This window comes from Phacochoerus africanus, chromosome 1 (genome assembly GCF_016906955.1).
Source record: "Phacochoerus africanus isolate WHEZ1 chromosome 1, ROS_Pafr_v1, whole genome shotgun sequence".
Lineage (NCBI taxonomy): Eukaryota > Metazoa > Chordata > Mammalia > Artiodactyla > Suidae > Phacochoerus > Phacochoerus africanus.
Window position 1 is genome coordinate 32461969 of NC_062544.1, and position 19643 is coordinate 32481611.

Genomic DNA, 19643 nt, shown 5'->3' on the forward strand with positions numbered 1-19643 from the left:
AAAAGATAATAAGTAGAGATAGGCATATATCAATTTTAAGTTAAAATATGTTCAGTTTGATTTCATTTCATAACCAATTAAGAAAAGGCTAGTCACCTATATAATAATATAAGTGTATCTTTCACAAACCTGTTGAGGAAGAAAACTGGAGGCTGTTTATTGCACTTCTGATATCACCACAACATCCCTGACAGAGCAACTCTAGAGAAGTTTTATCAGGGACAATAATTTTTCCTCCATTCTAAAATGAGAATATTAAAATTAGAAAAACTATTTTCTAAAACAAAAAACAAACAAAAAAAACCCCTGTTTTCTTTTTTTTTCTTTTTCAGCCACAGAAGTTCCAAGGCCAGGGATCAAATCCAAGCTGCAGCTGCAACCTACCCCACAGATGCAGCAACAGGCAACACCAGATCCTTAACCCACTGTGCTGGGAGTACCGGCACCTCCAAAGAAACAAAATGGATTATTAACCCACTGTGCCATAGCAGGAACTACCGTTAGTGCTTTTCTGTGACAAAACTATAAATGTTTTCTTTCATTCTCCTGCTTGTCCTTTAAACTTTGTTTACCATACCTGCTATTTCCTAAGTTTTCCATTTTTTTGAAGTAAATCCACGAATTTTAGGCTTTTGATTTTTTTTCCTTTTTTTTTTTTGTCATTTTGGGGCCACACCCACAGCATTATGGAGGTTCCCAGGCTAGGGGTCAAATCAGAGCTATAATAGCCAGCCACAGCCACAGCAACATGGGATCCAAGCAGCATCTGGAACTTACAACACAGTTCACTGGCAACACCAGATCTCCAACCCACTGAGTGAGGCCAGGTATTGAACCTGCGTCCTCATGGATTCGTTTCTGCTGAGCCACAATGGAACTCTCAGGCTTTTGATTCCTGCTTAAGAAAAATTTTCTCCTATTTTTCTTCCTATTTAAACCTTTAGTCCACCTGGAAATTATTTTTGTGCATAGTATGAAGAGGCAAAGTTATGTTTTTCCATGTGGGTATCCAATTGTTCCAACGCCGCTTATCGACCATAAGAGTCTACCATTTCTACAGTGATGTAAAATGACACTTCCATCATATTAAAAATTCCCAGGGCTCCCGATGTGATGCAATGGGATCAGCAGCATCTTGGGATCGCTGGCACGAGGGTTCGATCCCCAGCCAGGCATAATGGGTTAAGGATCTGACACTGCCTCAGCTGCAGCTTAGTTTGTAGCTGCAGCTTGGATCTGATCCCTGGCCTGGGAGCTCCAAAGGATGCAGGGTGGCCAAAAAAAAAAAAAAAAAGTTAAAAAAAAATTCCGACTTACACATATTGACCTATTTCTGTGCTGTTTTCACATTTTCTTCTTGTCTATTCCTATGCTCATACCATCCTGTTGTAATTTCTAATTTTATATTATGTTCTAATACCTAGAAAGCAAGTATCTCTTCATCACTCTTTTACAAAATTTTCTGGCTCATGCCTTCTCTTACAAATTAACTTCATTTTTATTGTGATGTGAATACATTTAAAAGTTGTTTTGAATATTTGTTTCTGAAAAATTCTAGATATGGATTATTTGCCAGTAAGGAAATGTAATTTGTTGGAAATCATGATCCTTGGTAGCTGAAGAAATACCATGGGTAATAATTACTATGAACATGCAAATGTGGCCAATACCTGTGATGAGAAGTTCCTTCCACACTTTATATACCTAATGATATCAGGAAAGACTAAAGATCTTTTTTCCGGAGTTCCCGTCGTGGCACAGCAGAAACAAATCTGACTAGAAACCATGAGGTTACGGGTTCGATCCCTGGCCTCACTCAGTGGGTTAAGGATCTGGCATTGCCATGAGCTGTGGTGTAGGTCGCAGACTCAGCTTGGATCTGGCACTGCTGTGGCTGTGGTGTAGGCTAGCAGCTGTAGCTCCAATTAGACTCCTAGCCTGGGAACCTCCATATGCTGTGGGTGTGGCCCTAAAAAGACAAAAGACAAAAAAAAAAAGATCTTTATTCGTATAAAGATAAAAATATTTTGCATAGTATCTGATACATATCTAGGGGTGAAAACATCATTTCTATTGTTAGGATTATCATATAACTTTGCATCTTGTTATTTTTAAGTTGATATTAAATTGTATTTCCACATGTCACTAAATATTTTTAAAACACTAATGACAAAATAGTTCACCATAGTAACTGCTCCCTCTATTGGACTCAATTTGTTTCTCGTTTTTCACTTTTTTTTTTTTTTTTTTTTTTTTTTGCTTTTTAGGGCTGCACCCGAAGCATATGGAGATTCCCAGGCTAGGGGTTGAATCGGAGCTACAGCTGCTGTCCTATGCCACAGCCACAGCAACGTGGGATCCGAGACGTGACTGTGACCTACACCACAGCTCACGACAATGCTGGATCCTTAACCCATTGAGCAAAGCCAGGGATGGAACCCGCAACCTCATCGTTTCTAGTTGGATTTGTTTCCACTGTGCCATGACAGGAACTCCTCTAAGTTTTCACTATTAATAATTATATTTATTTAGCTAAGTGCTCTACACACATTAATTCTCAAAACAACCTCTCCTTTGGAGATTTCCTTCAGTTCCTGTGAAATAGCATTGCAAAAAAAAAAATAGTTTCAAAAATCCAGTTGATTTATAGCAGTAGGGCTCCCTAGAGCCATGCTGCTGGGAGAAGTTCCATCAATTAATTTACTTGAACATCATTGTGATTTGAAAGATAGAAAAAAACGATGTGTTAAAAGTAATAGCTATTTCAGAACCCGGTTAATGTACTTAACACTACTGACCTTTACAATTAAAAATGGCTAAGATGGGAGTTCCTGCTGTGGCACAATGGGATGGGTGGCATCTTGAGGATGCTGGGATGTGGGTTTGATCCCTAGCCCAGCTCAGGTCTTGACTATGGCTCAGACCTGATCCCTGGCCCTGGAACTCCAAGTGCCGAGGGGAGGCCAAAAAAGGGGAAAGAAAAAGAAAGCTAAGATGTAGTTTCCTTATGGCGCAGCAGGTTAAGGATATGGTGTTGTCACTGCAGCAATTTGGGTTGAGACTGTGGCGCAGGTATGACCCCTGGCCTGGGAACTTCCACATGTTGTGGGCATGGCCCCCCCCCCAAAATCAGCTAAGATAGTGTAGTTAATAAAACTGTATTATATATTTGAAAGTTGCTAAGAGAATAAATCTTTTTTTTTGTCTTTTTTTGTTGTTGTTGTTGTTGCTATTTCTTGGGCCACTCCCGCGGCATATGGAGGTTCCCAGGCTAGGGGTTGAATCGGAGCTGTAGCCACCGGCCTACGCCAGAGCCACAGCAACGCAGGATCCGAGCCGAGTCTGCAACCTACACCACAGCTCACGGCAACGCCGGATCGTTAACCCACTGAGCAAGGGCAGGGACCGAACCCGCAACCTCATGGTTCCTAGTCAGATTCGTTAACCACTGCGCCACGACGGGAACTCCGAGAATAAATCTTAAATGTTCTCACCACAGAAAAGAAATCACACGTACAGGACATGATGGAGGTGTTAGGTAATTTTTATGGAGGTAATCGTTTTGTAGTACGTAAGTTTCCCAAATCAATGTGTCACCTACCTTAAACTGACATAATGTTATATGTCAATTATATCTAAATAAAGCTGGAAAAAATAGTTAATACGGTAAATTTTATGGCTTTTTTACCATAATAAAAAATTATTACATCCTTAAAAAGAGACAACAGGACAAAAGTAGAGTTAAACTCTTGATGACTAATGGCCCTAGATGTGAGGAAACAATTCCTTTTCTTTTTTTTTTTTTTGGCTGTGCATGTGACATATGGAAGTTCCCAGGCCAGGGATCAAACCTGTGCCACAGCATCGACAAAAGCTGCTGCAGTGACAACACGAGATCCTTATCCCACTGTGCCACAAAGGAACTAAAAATAAAAATAACTAATCTTAAAACAGTAATAAAATTCAATGCCATTTAACTGTATTCAAAAAAAGTCAAAACAAGATTTTAAAATTAAGAAAATAACACTGGGTTTATTGTTTATCATAATAGTAATCAGCAATTTTTGAATTCTAGGACTTGTAATAGTATACCTGAAAAGTTCTCACATAAATAAGATATAGTGATTTACTTACGCTATCATCTAAAACATAATAATCACAAAATTAATATATCTATTTTAATTTCCATTTATTCTGGTACAACCACTATGGAGAACAGTATGGAGGTACCTTAGAAAACTATACATAGAACTACCATATGACCCCAGAAATCCCACTCTTGGGCATATATCCAGACAAAACTTTCCTTAAAAAAGACACATGCACCCTCATGTTCATTGCAGCACTAGCCACAATAGCCAAGACATGGAATCAACCCAAATGTCCATCAATAAAAAGACAAAAAAGATTAAAAAACAAAAAGTAGGAAAATGGTTAAAGATTTTTAAAATCAGTATTTTCTACATTTTCTAAAATGACATGTCTCATGTATATTAAAACTTTGTATTTATTTTTTATTTTTTTGGTCTTTTTAGGGCTGTATCAACAGCATATGGAAGTTCCCAGGCTAGCGGTCAAATCCGAGCTGCATGCAGCTGCCAGCCTACACCACAGCCACAGCAACACGGGTCCAGGTCACATCTGTGACCCACATCACAGCTCAGAGCAATGCCGGATCCTTAACCCACTGAGCGAAGCCAGAGATAAATGTGTATCCTCATGGATACTAGTTGGGTTCATTACTGCTAAGCCACAACAGGAACGCCAAAATTTTTTAATTTTAAAAACTGAAGTAATCCAAGTTTATATATAACCACCTTTGGCTTTTTATAATTATAAGATTCAAATTAATCAGTTTTTAAGAGACTTACCTTATTAGCTTCTTTTGTCACTATTCGATTAAGAAATTTCATCATAATTGTTGGTGCCACTGGGTTGAAACTGAAAGTTTCAGAAAGAAAGATAGCAGTTTATGTGATGAAATTTAAAACATGTATGTGAAATTTTAAGCAGAAATTTCATTCTTACCTAATGTTGGATATAGCACACTCTTCCTGAATTTCTTTGGGAAACAGTAACCTATGATTATTATCTCCACTAAGACTGTCAGAGATTATAAATATCAGAGGACATCGCCCAACCTGCACATACCTCCTGAAATAACAAGAGACAGCAAGCAAGGTTGAAACTTAAGCCACTTGCCATTTAATTTGGAGTTTTAGGAAACTTCACTGAAACTCACCTCAGTACTTCATGCAAAATATGGGGATCTCGATAAAACTGGTTAGGTAAATCCTATTAAAAACAGAGGATAAACGTTAGCTCAATTTTATTTCCACTATTTTCATATTTACATTTAACAAGGCAGAAAAATGTTATCTATTCAATGTCAATGTATTATAACCAGCATTTTTGTAGAAATTAAAGGAAACCTCAAGTAACTGATATCCTAAATAATAATATACATCAATGGGATTTTCAGATCAAATTTCTTAGGGTCACTACAAATTATGTTTTCACTAAGATGTCATTTTCCAAAAATGTTTTGCTTTTCTATACTTATACCATTAAATTTTTAAAGTTTATTAATCTAGAGCCACTCTGTACAAGTTAAATGAAAGAAACTTTAGGCTTCTGCTATAACACAAAGGCCTTTATGTTCTGATTTACCATTATTAATGCTATGAAGACAGTTAATGTCATTATCACTTAAGATGTAGCTTGCAACTGTTTACTCAATAATTATAGCAGAATTTCAAAAGTTGTCCTTACTTCAACCAGAATTATCTTCTTATCAGTTGTCAGATCATCTCCAAGCATTTGCAGTTTGTTATATTTTGTTGCTCTTAGTAGAAACTCTTTAAAAACTGCTATCTGAGACTGATAGGGAAATATATGGAAGCTTGATTCTGAAAGGGAACATATTTAACACTTTTATTTTCAATAAGTTACACATTAATACTACACGTATGTTTTCAATATACATGTATATATTACTGAGTATATTTACACATACATATCTCAGTCACAACACTGTAGCCTGTTTTCTATTAGACAAAACTATTTGAATTTGTTTATTTATTTTATCTTTTCAGTGCTGCACCCATGGCATATGGAAGTTCGCAGGCGAAGTGTCAAATTGGAGCCACAGTCACGTCGAGCCTACACCATAGCCATAGCAACAAGGGATCCGAGTTACATCTGTAACCTACACCACAGCCTGTAGCAACGCCAGATCCTTAACCTACTGAGCAAGATCAGGGATTGAACCTGCATCCTCATGGATACAAACTGGGTTCTTAATCCAATGAGCAACAAAAGGAACTCTAAAACTGCTCAATTTTTTTTTTTTTTTTTTTTTTTTTGCTTTCTAGGGCCACACCCGCAGTATATGGAGATTCCCAGGCTAGGGGTTTGATTGGAACTTCAGCTGCCAGCCTATGCCACAGCCACAGCCACGCCAGATCTGAACCACATCTGCAACCTACACCACAGCTCACAGCCACGCCGGATCCTTAATTCACTCAGCAAGGCCAGGGATCAAACCTGCAACCTCTTGGTTCCTAGTCAGACTCATTTCCACTGGGCCATGACGGGAATTCTCTAAAACTGGGCCAGGAGTTCACTGGTGACTTAGCAAATTAAGGATCCAGCATTCTTGCTGCTGTGGTACAGGTTCAATCACTGGCCTGGGGTGTGACCAAAAAAAATTTTTTAATAAAAATTAAAATAGAATATCACTTTTTAAAAGACAAAAGTGATTATGGACACTAGTAACTTTTCCGTACAATTAATGTATTATGGCATCAAATGACTTAAGAACACAGCTGTTAGTATAACAATGGTAAAATTGCTAAAAATATCTGACTTTACCTACAAAATGAAAACTCTCCAAATGAGTGTATGACTATAAGTGAGTTATTTTCAATAATGACATTTTTGTTTGTTTGTTTTGGACATTGTATGTAGCAACTAGAAGTGGGATCTTAGTTTCCAGACCAAGGACTGAACCCTGGGCATAGCAGTGAAAGCACCAGATCCTAACAACTACACCAGCAGGGACCTCCCAATAATAATGTCTAATGACACATCAGAATGACTGATTTGTGAACTTGGGAATAAGGGAAAAAATATTTTATGACAAAGATGGTAAATAAAGATTTTCTAGATTGCCAAAAGTAATGTCACTGTTGGAGAGAAGTAAAAATTTCAGGAGTACCAGATATCAGCAACATAAGGGAGTGCATACTGATGATATAGTATACACGGAACATGTTAAAGAGCCTAGAGAAAGGATTTTTGAGAAATACTCCACAATTAAATATAACTGTCCTACTACAGAACCCCTTTCACTTCAAAGTGGTCTAGGAAATTTGCAAACTCCTAGCTTAGTTACCTAAAGTTAGCAGTAAGAAAGTTATGAAAGTTAAAAATGATTGTGCTGGTGTTTATGAGCATCTATGTGAAGTTATGTTGTACTACACCACATCTTTCAATTGGTACCATCACTTTTAGATTTTTGTCTTAAAGTTTCCTTCCAAATTCCAAAGACAGTCTTTCCCTTATACCTTGATTTTATTTGATTCTGGAAGTCTAATCTAAACTCTCTAGTTTGGAAGCAAGTTACTTTGACGAATTTTTTTTTTTTTGTCTTTTTGCTATCTCTTGGGCTGCTCCCGAGGCATATGGAGGTTCCCAGGCTAGGGGTCGAATCAGAGCCATAGCCACCGGCCTACACCACAGCCACAGCAACTTGGGATCTGAGCCACGTCTGCAATCTACACCACAGCTCATGGCAACGCCGGATCGTTAACCCACTGAGCAAGGGCAGGGACCGAAACCGAAACCTCATGGTTCCTGGTAGGATTTGTTAACCATTGCTCCATGACGGGAACTCCTGACAAATCTTAAGCCTTGATTTATATTTAAACAAAAAGAGCTTATTTACATTAATTTCCCAGACAGAACCTAGAAATAAAAGTAAACAAATAGTGCAGGAGTTCCCGTCATGGCTCAGTGGGTAACGAACCCAACTAGTAACAACATGCTGCAAGTGTGCCCCTAAAAAAAAGACCAAAAGACAAAAAAAAATAAATAAATAGTGTAAACTGAGGAAGTTCCCTTGTGGTAGAGTGGGTTAAGGATCTGAGTTGTCGATCCCTGGCCTGGAAGCTTCCATGTGCCGATGGTGCAACCAATGAAATTTTTTAAGGAGTTCCCTTTGTGGCTCAGTGGTTAACAAACCTGACTAGGATACATGAGATTGCTGGTTCGATCCGTGGCCTCGCTCAGTGGGTTAAGGATCCAGCGTTGCCACGAGCTTCGGTGTAGGTTGCAGATGTGGCTCAGATCCCACATTGCTGTTGCTGTGGCATAAGCCGGCAGCTGTAGCTCTGATTTGACCCCTAGGCCTGGGAACCTCCATATGCTGCAGATGTGGCACTAAAAAGCAAAAATAAATAAATAAACATTTCAAAAAATTATAGTGCAAACTAATTAGCTTGTTATCTAACAAAATAATTAAGACATAATTCTTAAAAAATCTTACTCTCCTGTACTGGAGGGGCCTTCCTTTCCTCCTCCTAAAATTACTTCTCTCTGACAATAGGAAGTATGTGAGAAAATAGACCCACATAGTTTCATCTGAGTGCTACTCTGACTTTGTCAAACAGCAGGGAGATGCCAATCTAGAATAGAAGCGGCAATATATACCTTCCTCTCAAAATACATGCCCAACAGGATCTTGGAAATCTTAAAGATATAGATGGGGGCTCATTTTAAACCTCTTGTAAATACAGACTTTCCTCACTATTTCCATTATCTTCACAGCAAACCTTACCAGGATTAAATATCTCCTTGAAATCATCTTTTTGGAATTCTGGTAAAACTGGATTAATCCACTCTTGCACTTGAATACCATGCTCTTTTGATAGTATTTTTATGGTTGCTGTTTTTCCACATCCAGGAGGACCTGTTATTAACAAAATAGATCCACCCTAAAACCAAATATAAAGACCAATTAAAAATCACATAATTGGAATGCTAGAATATTGTGTTTGAGCATTTCTCTAAATATAAATTACCTTTACCTATACACACTGAATGTATGGAATAAACAGACTAAATTTCGTAATGTCAGCTTTAGAAAAGGGGATCTTATTTCTTGAACTTCTAAACATAGCTTTTGAAAATTCCAAAATTCTTGCATTCTGTCTCTTCCAAAGATTACAAAGAAGCCAAATTAAATTAACTAAACTTCAGCTCGATTAAAGAGGTAATGTCTAAAACAAGTATTTTTAGAGGTTATCTGAACTCATAAAATTTTATCTTAACACAGAACTTTCTTTGGATTATACACTTCAAAACGTATTATACAAGTATAATATTCTTATGGGAAGACCTCGGTCTGAGTATTAGATTCTTTAAGAAATGTATATGGGAACACTTACAATAAACTAATATATATGTGTGTGAATATATATATAAGCTGCCCCATTAGGAAAAGTTCAGAAGTTACCAAAATTTTTAAAAATAAAAGTCTTGTAATTACCGAAATTAAAACTTTGGTATAATTAAGAGTACATGATTTTTAACTTCTTGGAGGGAAGAAGCTTGTAAAACAACAAGGACCTACTGTAGAGCACAGGGAACTATATTCAATCACTATGACAAACCACAAAGGTAAAGAGTAAGAAAAAGAATATATAGGAGTCCCATTGTGGCTCAGCAGTAACGAACCCAACTAGTATCCATGAGGACTCAGGTTTGATCCCTAGCATTGATCAGTGGGTTAACGATCCAACACTGCTGTGAGCTGTGGTGTAGTTTGCAGACACGGCTCAGATCCTACACTGCAGTGGCTGTGGTGTAGGCTGGCAGCTACAGCTCCGATTTAACCCCTCGCCTGGGAACTTCCATTTGCTGCATGTGCAGCCCTAAAAAGACCAAAAAAAGAAAAAAGAATATATATGTATAAATCAAACAATTTGCTATACAGCAGAAGTTAACACAACATTGTAAGCCAACCCTACTTTAATAAAATTAAAAATAAAACGGTGGAGGGAAACACTTTTCTGTATCTGCATATGTCCACACATATGTTCATACCACTGGTAAAACAAACAAACAAACAAAACACATGTGTAGGTCTATTCATTTATTTATTTATTTAGTCTTTTTGCCTTTTCTGGGGCCGCTCCTGTGGCATATGGAGGTTCCCAGGCTAGGAGTCTAGTCAGAGCTATAGCCACCAGCCTATGCCAGAGCCACAGCAAGTGGGATCCGAGCCGTGTCTTCGACCTACAATGCGGCTCACGGCAACGCCAGATCCTTAACCCACTGAGCAAGGCCAGGGATCAAACCCGAAACCTCATGGCTCCTAGTTGGATTCGTTAACCACTGAGCCACGACGGGAACTCCACATGCGTAGGTTTAAGACATGATAATGTTTACATACATTTTTCAAAAAGATACTGAGAAGTGATAAAACACAATGGACCACAAAAAATAAGAACTATTAGCTGAACTGATCAAACAAATTAATAAGAAAAAGCTTTGATAGAAGAGAAACTGCCCAAGAACTGGTACTCAGGAAGAGAGAGGACAGTAGAGCCAGCAGAGGAACACAAATACTGACAAGGAAAATCCATCTTAAGTACATTATCCTAACAAAGGTTAGATCCACAGGGCAGACAAAAAGGGCCCTGACTTTAAAAAGGACCTGTTTACCATTGGAGGCAATTAAAACACCAACTCTTCATCTCAAGGTTGAAAAATTTTTTAAATGATTGAAAGTTTATTCTCTTTCCAGTTGGAAATGTGTGGGGTTTTTGTTTTTTATTTTTTTGGCCATACCCATAGTATGCAAAAGTTCCCAGACCAGGGGTCAAAGCCAAGCCACAGCCATGACAAAGCAGAATCCTTACCTACTACCTACCAGCGAACTCCAGTTGGAAATGTATTTAAAGGTAAATAAAGGAGTTCCCATCATGACTCAGCAGAAATGAATCTGACTAGCATCCATGAGGATGCAGTTTCGATCCCTGGCCTCTGTCAGTGGGTTAAGGATCCCACGTTGCCGGGAGCTATGGTGTAGGTCACAGACTTGTCTTGGATCCTGAGTTGCTATGGCTGTGATGCAGGCCATCAGCTACAGCTCCTATTTCAGACCCCTAGCCTGGGAACCTCCATATGCCGTGGGTGTAGCCCTAAAAACATAAAAGACCAAAAAAAATGTTTTTAATTTAGAAAAAGTAACTAAATAGCTCCAGCTAACAATTAGAAAAAATAATAACAGAATTAGAAAATTACCACTTCACAATCTTAACAAATGACTGATCAGACAAGGACTGAAAATGGACACTAAGGCTCTTAGATGAAAGACTGCTGGAAGTAACACTTACACGCTGCCAAAGCATCTCCCCATAGACTTATGTGCCAAATGCAAAAGAAAATTACAATGAAGTTTTTTTTTCTTTTTATGGATGCACTGGCATATGAAATTCCCAGGCTAGGGGTCAAACCAGAGCTGCAGCTGCCAACCTATACCATAGCCACAGTAACACCAGATCTGAGCTGCATCCGGGACCGAACACTGCAGCTTTCACCAACACCAGATCCTTAACCACCTGAATGAGGCCAGGGATCAAACCCAAATCTTCATGGATACTAGTCGGGTTTTTAACCTGCTGAGCCACATGGGAACTCCTCATGATGAAGATTTTCGACTATCACCTCCTTAATCTAGAGATAAAACTTAATATCAGAGATAACAAGAGAACCAGATACATTTCCAGATAAAATGCAATATAAAATATACACTATGACTATAAATATTCTTGCAAAAATGTACAACCTAAGTCCTTGATTCAAACCCACAGGTTACAGGAAATGCAGGACAGAAGAAGTTAGTCATCATCGGGGGAGAACAAACTGACAAAACCAGAATATGAGACTTCTACAAGTCAACTGGCCTGGCCTCTTCAATAAGTCAATGTCTTGGAGAGAAGAGAGGATGAAAAGGACTGTTCTAGGAGTTCCCGTCGTGGCGCAGTGGTTAACGAATCCGACTAGGAACCATGAGGCTGCGGGTTCAGTCCCTGCCCTTGCTCAGTGGGTTAACGATCCGGCGTTGCCGTGAGCTGTGGTGTAGGTTGCAGACACGGCTCGGATCCCGAGTTGCTGTGGCTCTGGCGTAGGCCGGTGGCTACAGCTCCGATTGGACCTCTAGCCTGGGAATCTCCATATGCTGCAGGAGCGGCCCAAGAAAAGGCAAAAAGACAAAAAACAACAACAACAACAAAAAAGGACTGTTCTAGATTTTAAAAGACCTAAGAGGAGTTCCCGTTGTGGCGCAGTGGTTGATGAATCCGACTAGGAACCATGAGGTTGCGGGTTCGGTCCCTGGCCTTGCCCAGTGGGTTAACGATCCGGCGTTGCCGTGAGCTGTGGTGTAGGTTACAGACACGGCTCGGATCCCGAGTTGCTGTGGCTCTGGCGTAGGCCGGTGGCTACAGCTCCGATTCAACCCCTAGCCCAGGAACCTTCATATGCCGCGGGAGCGGCCCAAGAAATAGCAAAAAGACAAAAAAAAAAAAAAAAACCCAGACAATGAGATCCTGCTATATAGCACTGGGAACTATGTCTGGGCACTTGTGATGAAGCATGATAATGTGAGGAAAAAAAAAAAAAAAGACCTAAGAGACATAACAATCAAATGTAATGAATAGTCCTCAATCAGATCCTGGTTGCGACAAACCAGATATAAGACATTCTGTGGACAAGTGGAGAAAGGTAAATATGAAATAGGAACTGACCACTAGATAACATTAAGGAATTAGAATTTTGTTAAAATAATGGTATATATAGTTAATTAGGAAAATACCTTTTTGTTGTTATTATTGATAGAGGTATACCGAAGTTTCTAAAATTTTGAAATGTCAAATGTTTAAAATGTATGTCAAGATAACTTATAGGGGAAAATCATGGCTATAAGTATACAAGTATTCATTTACTACTATTTCTATTTTTCTTTATGTTTGAAGACTCTCAAAATAGAAAAAGTTTAAAAAGAGAAAGGAGTTCCTGTTGTGGCACAGAGGAAACAAATCTGACTAGGAGCCATGAGGCTGCAGGTTCCATCCCTTGCCTCGAGAGTGGGTTAAGGATCCAGCGTTGCCAAGAGTTGTGGAGTAGGTTGTAGACGAGGCTCGGAACTAGCACTGCTGTGGCTGTGGCATAGGCTAGTAGCTACAGCTCCAATTTGACCCCCTAGCCTGGGAACCTCCATGTGCCACAGGTGCGGCCCTAAAAAAGCAAAAAAAAAAAAAGAGAGAGAGAGAAAGTTGTAGCTTGGGCACTGAGAGTAATTACAGAATTAGGAAGTGAAAGAAAAAACATCAGCAGAAAATGAATGATGACTATTTTAAGGCTTATTTAGTACAAAAACTAATAGGCAATTTGCCTAATTTGCTTTAAGTGTGAGACAATCTAAAATGCTAAGATATCAGCACCCTAAGTGGTTTACTGTGCTTTATACATAAGAGAGAAAAAGAGGCTTTTTATGAGGCTGAAGTAGTAATAACATCAGAGAGCTTTCAACTATAGGTGACCTGGACTTATTTGAACAAAGTCAACATATAAGTTTCCAACTTCTTATCATCAACTATAAGTCAGAGAAACATGTGAGGCCAAATATTTTTAAACACCTTTCTTATTTAGTTTAGTTACCTGTGTTGGTTGCCTTTCTAAGACTTCAACTTTCAACCAGGTTTCAACCTCTTCAATTTTCTTTTTATGCACAGCAAGTTCATGCTAAAATTTTCAAGTTTAAAACATTATAACTCAAAAATTTTTGATACGTCAGCACAGATTAATCTAAACATTTTTAACAAAACAAGTAGCATACAAGTACATGACAGAGTAATTAAAAGGTCCTGTTGATTATACTTAATTCTTACATTGATGGGGAAAAATTCTGTTTTTGTTGTTTGTTTTGTTTTTTAATTTTACGGCCACAGCCGGGGCATAGGAGAGTTCCCAGCCTGGGGATTGAATCTAATGGTGGTGGTGGGAATGCTAGATCCTTTAACCCACTGCATGGGGCAGGGGATGGAACCTGCACCACTGCAGCAACCACAGCCACTGCAGTCGATTCTTAACCCACTACACCACAGAGGGAACTCCAAAATTCCGTTCTTAAACTGATACTAATATATGAAAATTTAAGTCAGTTCTGCAATTATAAATTTTTTTTAAATCCTGAAATACATTTTGGGAAGGAATAAATAAGGAGGGGTATGATATTTAGCAAAAAAAAATTAAATGGATCAAGTCTATTTTGGAGTTAAATTAAATTGAAGACAAATAATGATATAACTTCAGAATAACTCCTGGGAAAGTCTAAGCCTTTGAACATAAAAAACTTAGAAATTATTATTTTTTTCTAATTCGTTTAGACAGAAAGACTTTTATGAATAATAGCTGAAAATACACATCCTTCCTAAAAGTAAATTACACAGACTTGTTTGTTTGTATGGTAGTTATTACCTGAGTTTCTGGTTTGTATTTATCCACCCATGGTTCATTTTCAGACACATATTCTTTTGAATTTTCTAGACTATAAATCTGTTTTGAAGAAGATAGGTTTCCTCTTTTTCTAGTTGGAGATCTTCTACTTTCTAACGTGGAAGGCACCTTTTTTCTTCTAAGGCTTGAGTTATTCACACTTAATGATGTAGCATTAATAGTAGAAATGTTTGTAGTCTCTGAAAAATCATCAAATGATGGGTCTACCCAGTCTGTTACCTGAAAAAAGGAAATCATGTAAATTCTATTAAATTTTTTTTGCATCTACCCTATATACCTAAATTACTCTGTAAAAAAATTTCATATATACACATGCAACATTTAAATAAATAACATGCATCATTTAAAATAAAAACCTCACGTATTATCTTTTAAATAAAACTAACTCTATGTGTATTAGTTATTTTTCTACTTTACAATAAGTATAAATGCATACTTGTCTACCTGACCATGGTTACAATGAATGCCATATAAATGAATATAGAATACAAACTCGATTCTCTTTATTAATTATAATCTTTCCTGGATAAAGACTAGGCTGATTCTTTAAAATTCACTGGGAACACTGAAACATAAATATTTAAATTACCTACCAAAAAGAAGTAAAGAAAAATGGTATCATTTTAACCCTGTAGAGCAGTAAGAAAAGTCATACTTATGCCTTGACCAGGCATAAGTATTCACAAACTAAGAACCATTTCATACATTCAAAATATCCCTACCAGCTTTAAGATTTGTGAAGGTAAGGTCTAAGAATCCTGATACTATGAATAATCTGTAGTTACAATTTGATTATATTTACTTTAGCCCATGAAGCAACCAATTTATTTATGGAAAGGAAGCAGCTTTCCAGAGAGGACGATTTGTCAGATTTATATAATAGAGCAGGAAAATCAGTAAGTTCTACTTTACGGTCTTCTGATCTATAGAAACTACTGACCACTCTACGTCTCCCTACATCGTTTCCTTTTTTTTAAAATCCTTTTGGGAGTTCCGTCATGGCTTAGTGGTTAACAAACCCAAGGACATGGGTTCGATCCCTGGTCTTGCTCAGTGGGTTAGGGATGCGGTGTTGCCGTAAGCTGTGATGTAGGCTGAAGACTCGGCTAGGATCCTGCGTTGCTGTAGCTGTGGCTGTGGCGTAGGCCAGCGGCTACAGCTCTAATTAGACGTCTAGCCTGGGAACCTCCATATGCCACATGTGAGGCCCTAAAAAAAGACGAAGAAAAAAAGGTTTTAAAAAAATAAAAAAATCCTTCTGAAGCATACACAGAGAAAGATACTGTTAAGCAATTTTAATATACAAATATTTAGGAGGATTAAAAAGGCTTTTTAAAAACTTAGAATTGTAGGTGTTCCCATTGTGGCACAGCGGAAACAAATCCGACTAGGAACCATGAGGTTGCGGGTTCAATCCCTAGCCACGCTCAGTGAGTTAAGGATCCGGTGCTGCCCTGAGCTGTGGTGTAGGTCGCAGACGTGGCTTGGATCTGGCATTGCTGTGGCTGTGGCGTAGGCTTGAGGCTACAGCTCCGACTAAACCCCTAGCCTGGGAACCTCCATATGCCTGGGGTGCGGCCCTAAGAAAAGACAAAAGACAAAAAAAAAATTTAGAATTTTAAAAGTGGATTTCCTTAACATACAAACAATATAAATTTAGAACTATCTAGTTTAGTACCTGAATTTTAAAATTCCCTGCCTCACTAGCAAGGGGAAACCAAGATTTTATTTTCCTTGAAGAATACTCAGCCACAGTTGTGAACCATTTAGTAGTAAATAAGATAATGCTCCTTTAGGGGAGAAAAAGAATCAGAGGTTGGAGCTGAAAGTAGGCTCAGGAGAAGTAAGCTGGAGTCTTAACTTAAGTGTCTTATGAATGCAAAAGTCATGCTTCACTCCTCCTTTAAAGACAAAGGATCAGAATTATTATCAGCAGTGAGGGAAGAAATGAAGACCTTTGGAAAAATATTTCAGCCACAGCTACCCAATTCACTTCCTCCTCTTAAAAAGACTGTCACTAGTATTACAATTTTGGTCCCTTTCCTCTATTTTATTTTTTCATTTTTTAATTTTTTGGTTGCACCTGCAGCATGTGGAAGTTCCTGGGCCAGGGATCAAACCTCACCACAGCAGCAACTCAAGCCACAGCAGTGAAAACACCAGACCCTTAACCCACTGTACCACAAGAGAACTCTCTCTTCTATTTTAAAAAATATATTAGGAGTTCCCATTGTGGCTCAGCAGTAACAAACCCAACTAGTATCCAGGAGGATGTGGGTTCAATCCCTGGCCTCACTCAGAGGGATAAGGATCCAGGGTTGCCGTGGCTGTGGCGCAGGCAGGCAGCTGTAGCTCTGATTTGACCCCTAGCCTGGGAACCTTTGTAGGCCGCAAGTGCAGCCCTAAAAAAAGCAAAAAAAATTTAAAAAATAAAATAAAAATAAAAAAATAAAAAATATATTAAAACAGTATTAGTAGTAAAACTGTTGACAGCAAGTCTAACCTAGCAATCCCGATCTGCATGTTACTTGCGCATTTTATAGTTTCATTTCCTACATAAATATGAACTTCCATTTACCTTAATAACAACAAAAAGATGAAAAAAAGAAACAGCAAAGGGAAATAAATTGCTTAAGATCAGAGAAAAATGAGATCCATCACTAGGAAAAAAGCTAACTTTCATGAGTATGGCACTATATGACACCTGTCCTACCCACCTGCCAGCCTTGCTAAAAACTGGCATATAGTGAACCACATAATTTCTGAGGCAGGGCCTGTTGTTAAGCTATAAGACGTATATTTCTTTTTTTTCTACTGCTCTTCCATTCAAGAGTTTTTAGCCTTTTCTTTGTGACTGAGATTGTAAATATTTTTCAAAATTGAAGTTTTGTTCCTTGGGTGGGGGGGTTAATTCAATAAATTTTATTATACCCAATTTTACAGCATTTCCATCCCAAACCCCCAGCCTATCCCTCCTCCCTAACGTGTCTCCTTTACTAACCATAAGTTTGTCAAAGTCTGTGAGTCAGTATCTGTTCTGCAAGGAAGTTCACGGTATCATTTTTTTTAGATTCCACATATAAGTGATAGCATATGACATCTGTGTCTCATTAAATCATGTTAAATGTACAGTTGTTTCATAGTTTATTACCAGACTTGTTAGATCAATTACAACAGATACTGAGCTCCCTTATTTTGCTAGCAATAATAAGTTATTACAAGTATCTACAAAAACTTTAATTCTTTTTAGGCAATTATCATATGGCCACTTTAGTGTATCATACCTTTGTGGAAGATACCTTTGGTCTAAGAAAAGTTTTTGACATTATAAACTTTGATAGTTCCCATCCGGAGTATACAACTTGTAACACATTAAAGTACAATTCACCTAGGGAAAAAAAGAAAGAAATCTCAAATTTAGAAAAACTGTAAAATGGAAGTATAGTAATTAATACACATGATAAAAGTCAAGAACATGATAAAGTTAAGGCTTAAGAACTAGTGGGAGAGAACACAGTAAATATAGGGGAAGCAAGAATTCAAAATGCTAAAATAAATTTTATTTTTAAATTGAAACTATAAATTTTCTTTTTCTTTTTTTGTCTTTCCAAGGGTGCATCTGCAGCTGCGGAGGTTCTCAGGCTAGGGTCGAATCGGATCTGTAGCCGCCAGCTAGCGACAGCCATAGCAACTCAGGATCCTTACCCACTGAACTAGGCCAAGGACTGAACCCGCATCCTCATGGATGCTATTTGGATTCATTTCTGCTGAGCCACTATGGGAATTCCAAATAACTAAAATTTTAACGACTATAATTGTGTCAAATAATCTATCTGTGGTGTTCAGTTTTTCATATGAACTCAGTGTATTAGGAAACAAAAAAAAAAATCCCGAACATTTGTATATCTACCTTTTGTCATTAATAAAGATTAGACAATTCTATTTCTGCAGTTTTATACTTAAAATTAAAATTTCCCTCATTTCAAATTATAAATTTCAAAAATTCAAAGAGGATTTTTTTTAAAAAGACACCAAAAATTAATTCAGACATATCACTCACTTTAGACAAAGATTTTTATCTCCTACTGTAAACTTTTTCTATAACCGTCCTTATTTAAACGTTATCACATTTTTGGGCAACACTGTTTTCCAACTGTCATAATTCTTCAATGTTTACACAAACCAGTGAACTCACCAGTTTTAAGTTAGCCAGAAAGAAAGTTTTTTTAGCGTCTACAAACCTGTAAACTCAGCTTTTTTATAGTTTGGAAGCACGTGTAATTTATAATGTGTAAATACTTTTAAAAACTAGAAAACAAATCGTACACACACATATAGATAAGCTGTTCATGTCTAGAGGGGTTTTTGCTTTACAGCGTCAAAAACGTATTTAAGATGGAAAAAAAACAACTATTTCAGAAAATACCGTTGGCAGGTCAAAATAAAAGACGTAAACTTGATACCATCTAGACTCTAACCCTTTGAAAAAAAGATTGACAGTTACGTCCTTTAAAAAGCAGGCAACTGTCTTTGACGATACCAGGTTCCTGAAATGAGACATCAGAGGGAGAAAAGACCTCGAAGAGTATTTCTAGCAGACCCACCACCACTCTATACACTGCACAGGGGATACTAAGCTCCTACAATCATCCAACGTAATACTGCTAGTCAGGGCAAAGCGGAGATGAGCTGGTCTGCCACAGCTCCAGGCCAGAGCTCTGCACGCTCACCCCTCTAATCCACAGATGGGATGGGCAGGTCAGGAGGAGGGGCTACAAGAGTCTGAGAAGGCATGAAGGCAGACCTGGACTTAACGTCTCTAGAACATAAATACACCGCAGCCACAGCCACGGAAGCCTTACCTTCTGGTAGCAGCATCCCCTCGTGGGCGCAGAACAGTGGTGGAGCCCACGGTTGGCTCCAGGTGTAAGCAAAGCCACTCGGCCCTAACCGGGCTCAGCGCAGAGCCTCTTGGAGGTCCCGCCTCCCGGGGACTTTTCAGAGCATCGGCGCTTCGGCGACACGGCCCGAAGGGCGGGGCCGCTAAAAGAGCGAAT

At 38.3% G+C, this 19643-nt stretch overlaps 1 protein-coding gene across 2 annotated transcripts in view; it reads right to left on the reverse strand.

The window, feature by feature from the left end:
- The window catches only part of RAD17 (RAD17 checkpoint clamp loader component), a 29971-nt gene extending 10380 nt beyond the window's left edge, over window positions 1-19591 (reverse strand). For both annotated transcript variants that reach the window (XM_047795620.1, XM_047795535.1), the window contains exons 1-10: window positions 19449-19591; window positions 17871-17974; window positions 14548-14805; window positions 13729-13812; window positions 8840-8996; window positions 5773-5909; window positions 5243-5295; window positions 5029-5154; window positions 4872-4941; window positions 130-241 (exon numbers count right to left, since the gene is read on the reverse strand). In XM_047795620.1, the coding sequence (XP_047651576.1) occupies window positions 130-241; window positions 4872-4941; window positions 5029-5154; window positions 5243-5295; window positions 5773-5909; window positions 8840-8996; window positions 13729-13812; window positions 14548-14805; window positions 17871-17974; window positions 19449-19464 (1117 nt within the window). In that variant the 5' untranslated portion in view covers window positions 19465-19591. The remainder of the gene's footprint in view (window positions 1-129; window positions 242-4871; window positions 4942-5028; window positions 5155-5242; window positions 5296-5772; window positions 5910-8839; window positions 8997-13728; window positions 13813-14547; window positions 14806-17870; window positions 17975-19448) is intronic.
- Between the last annotated feature and the right edge of the window lie 52 nt (window positions 19592-19643).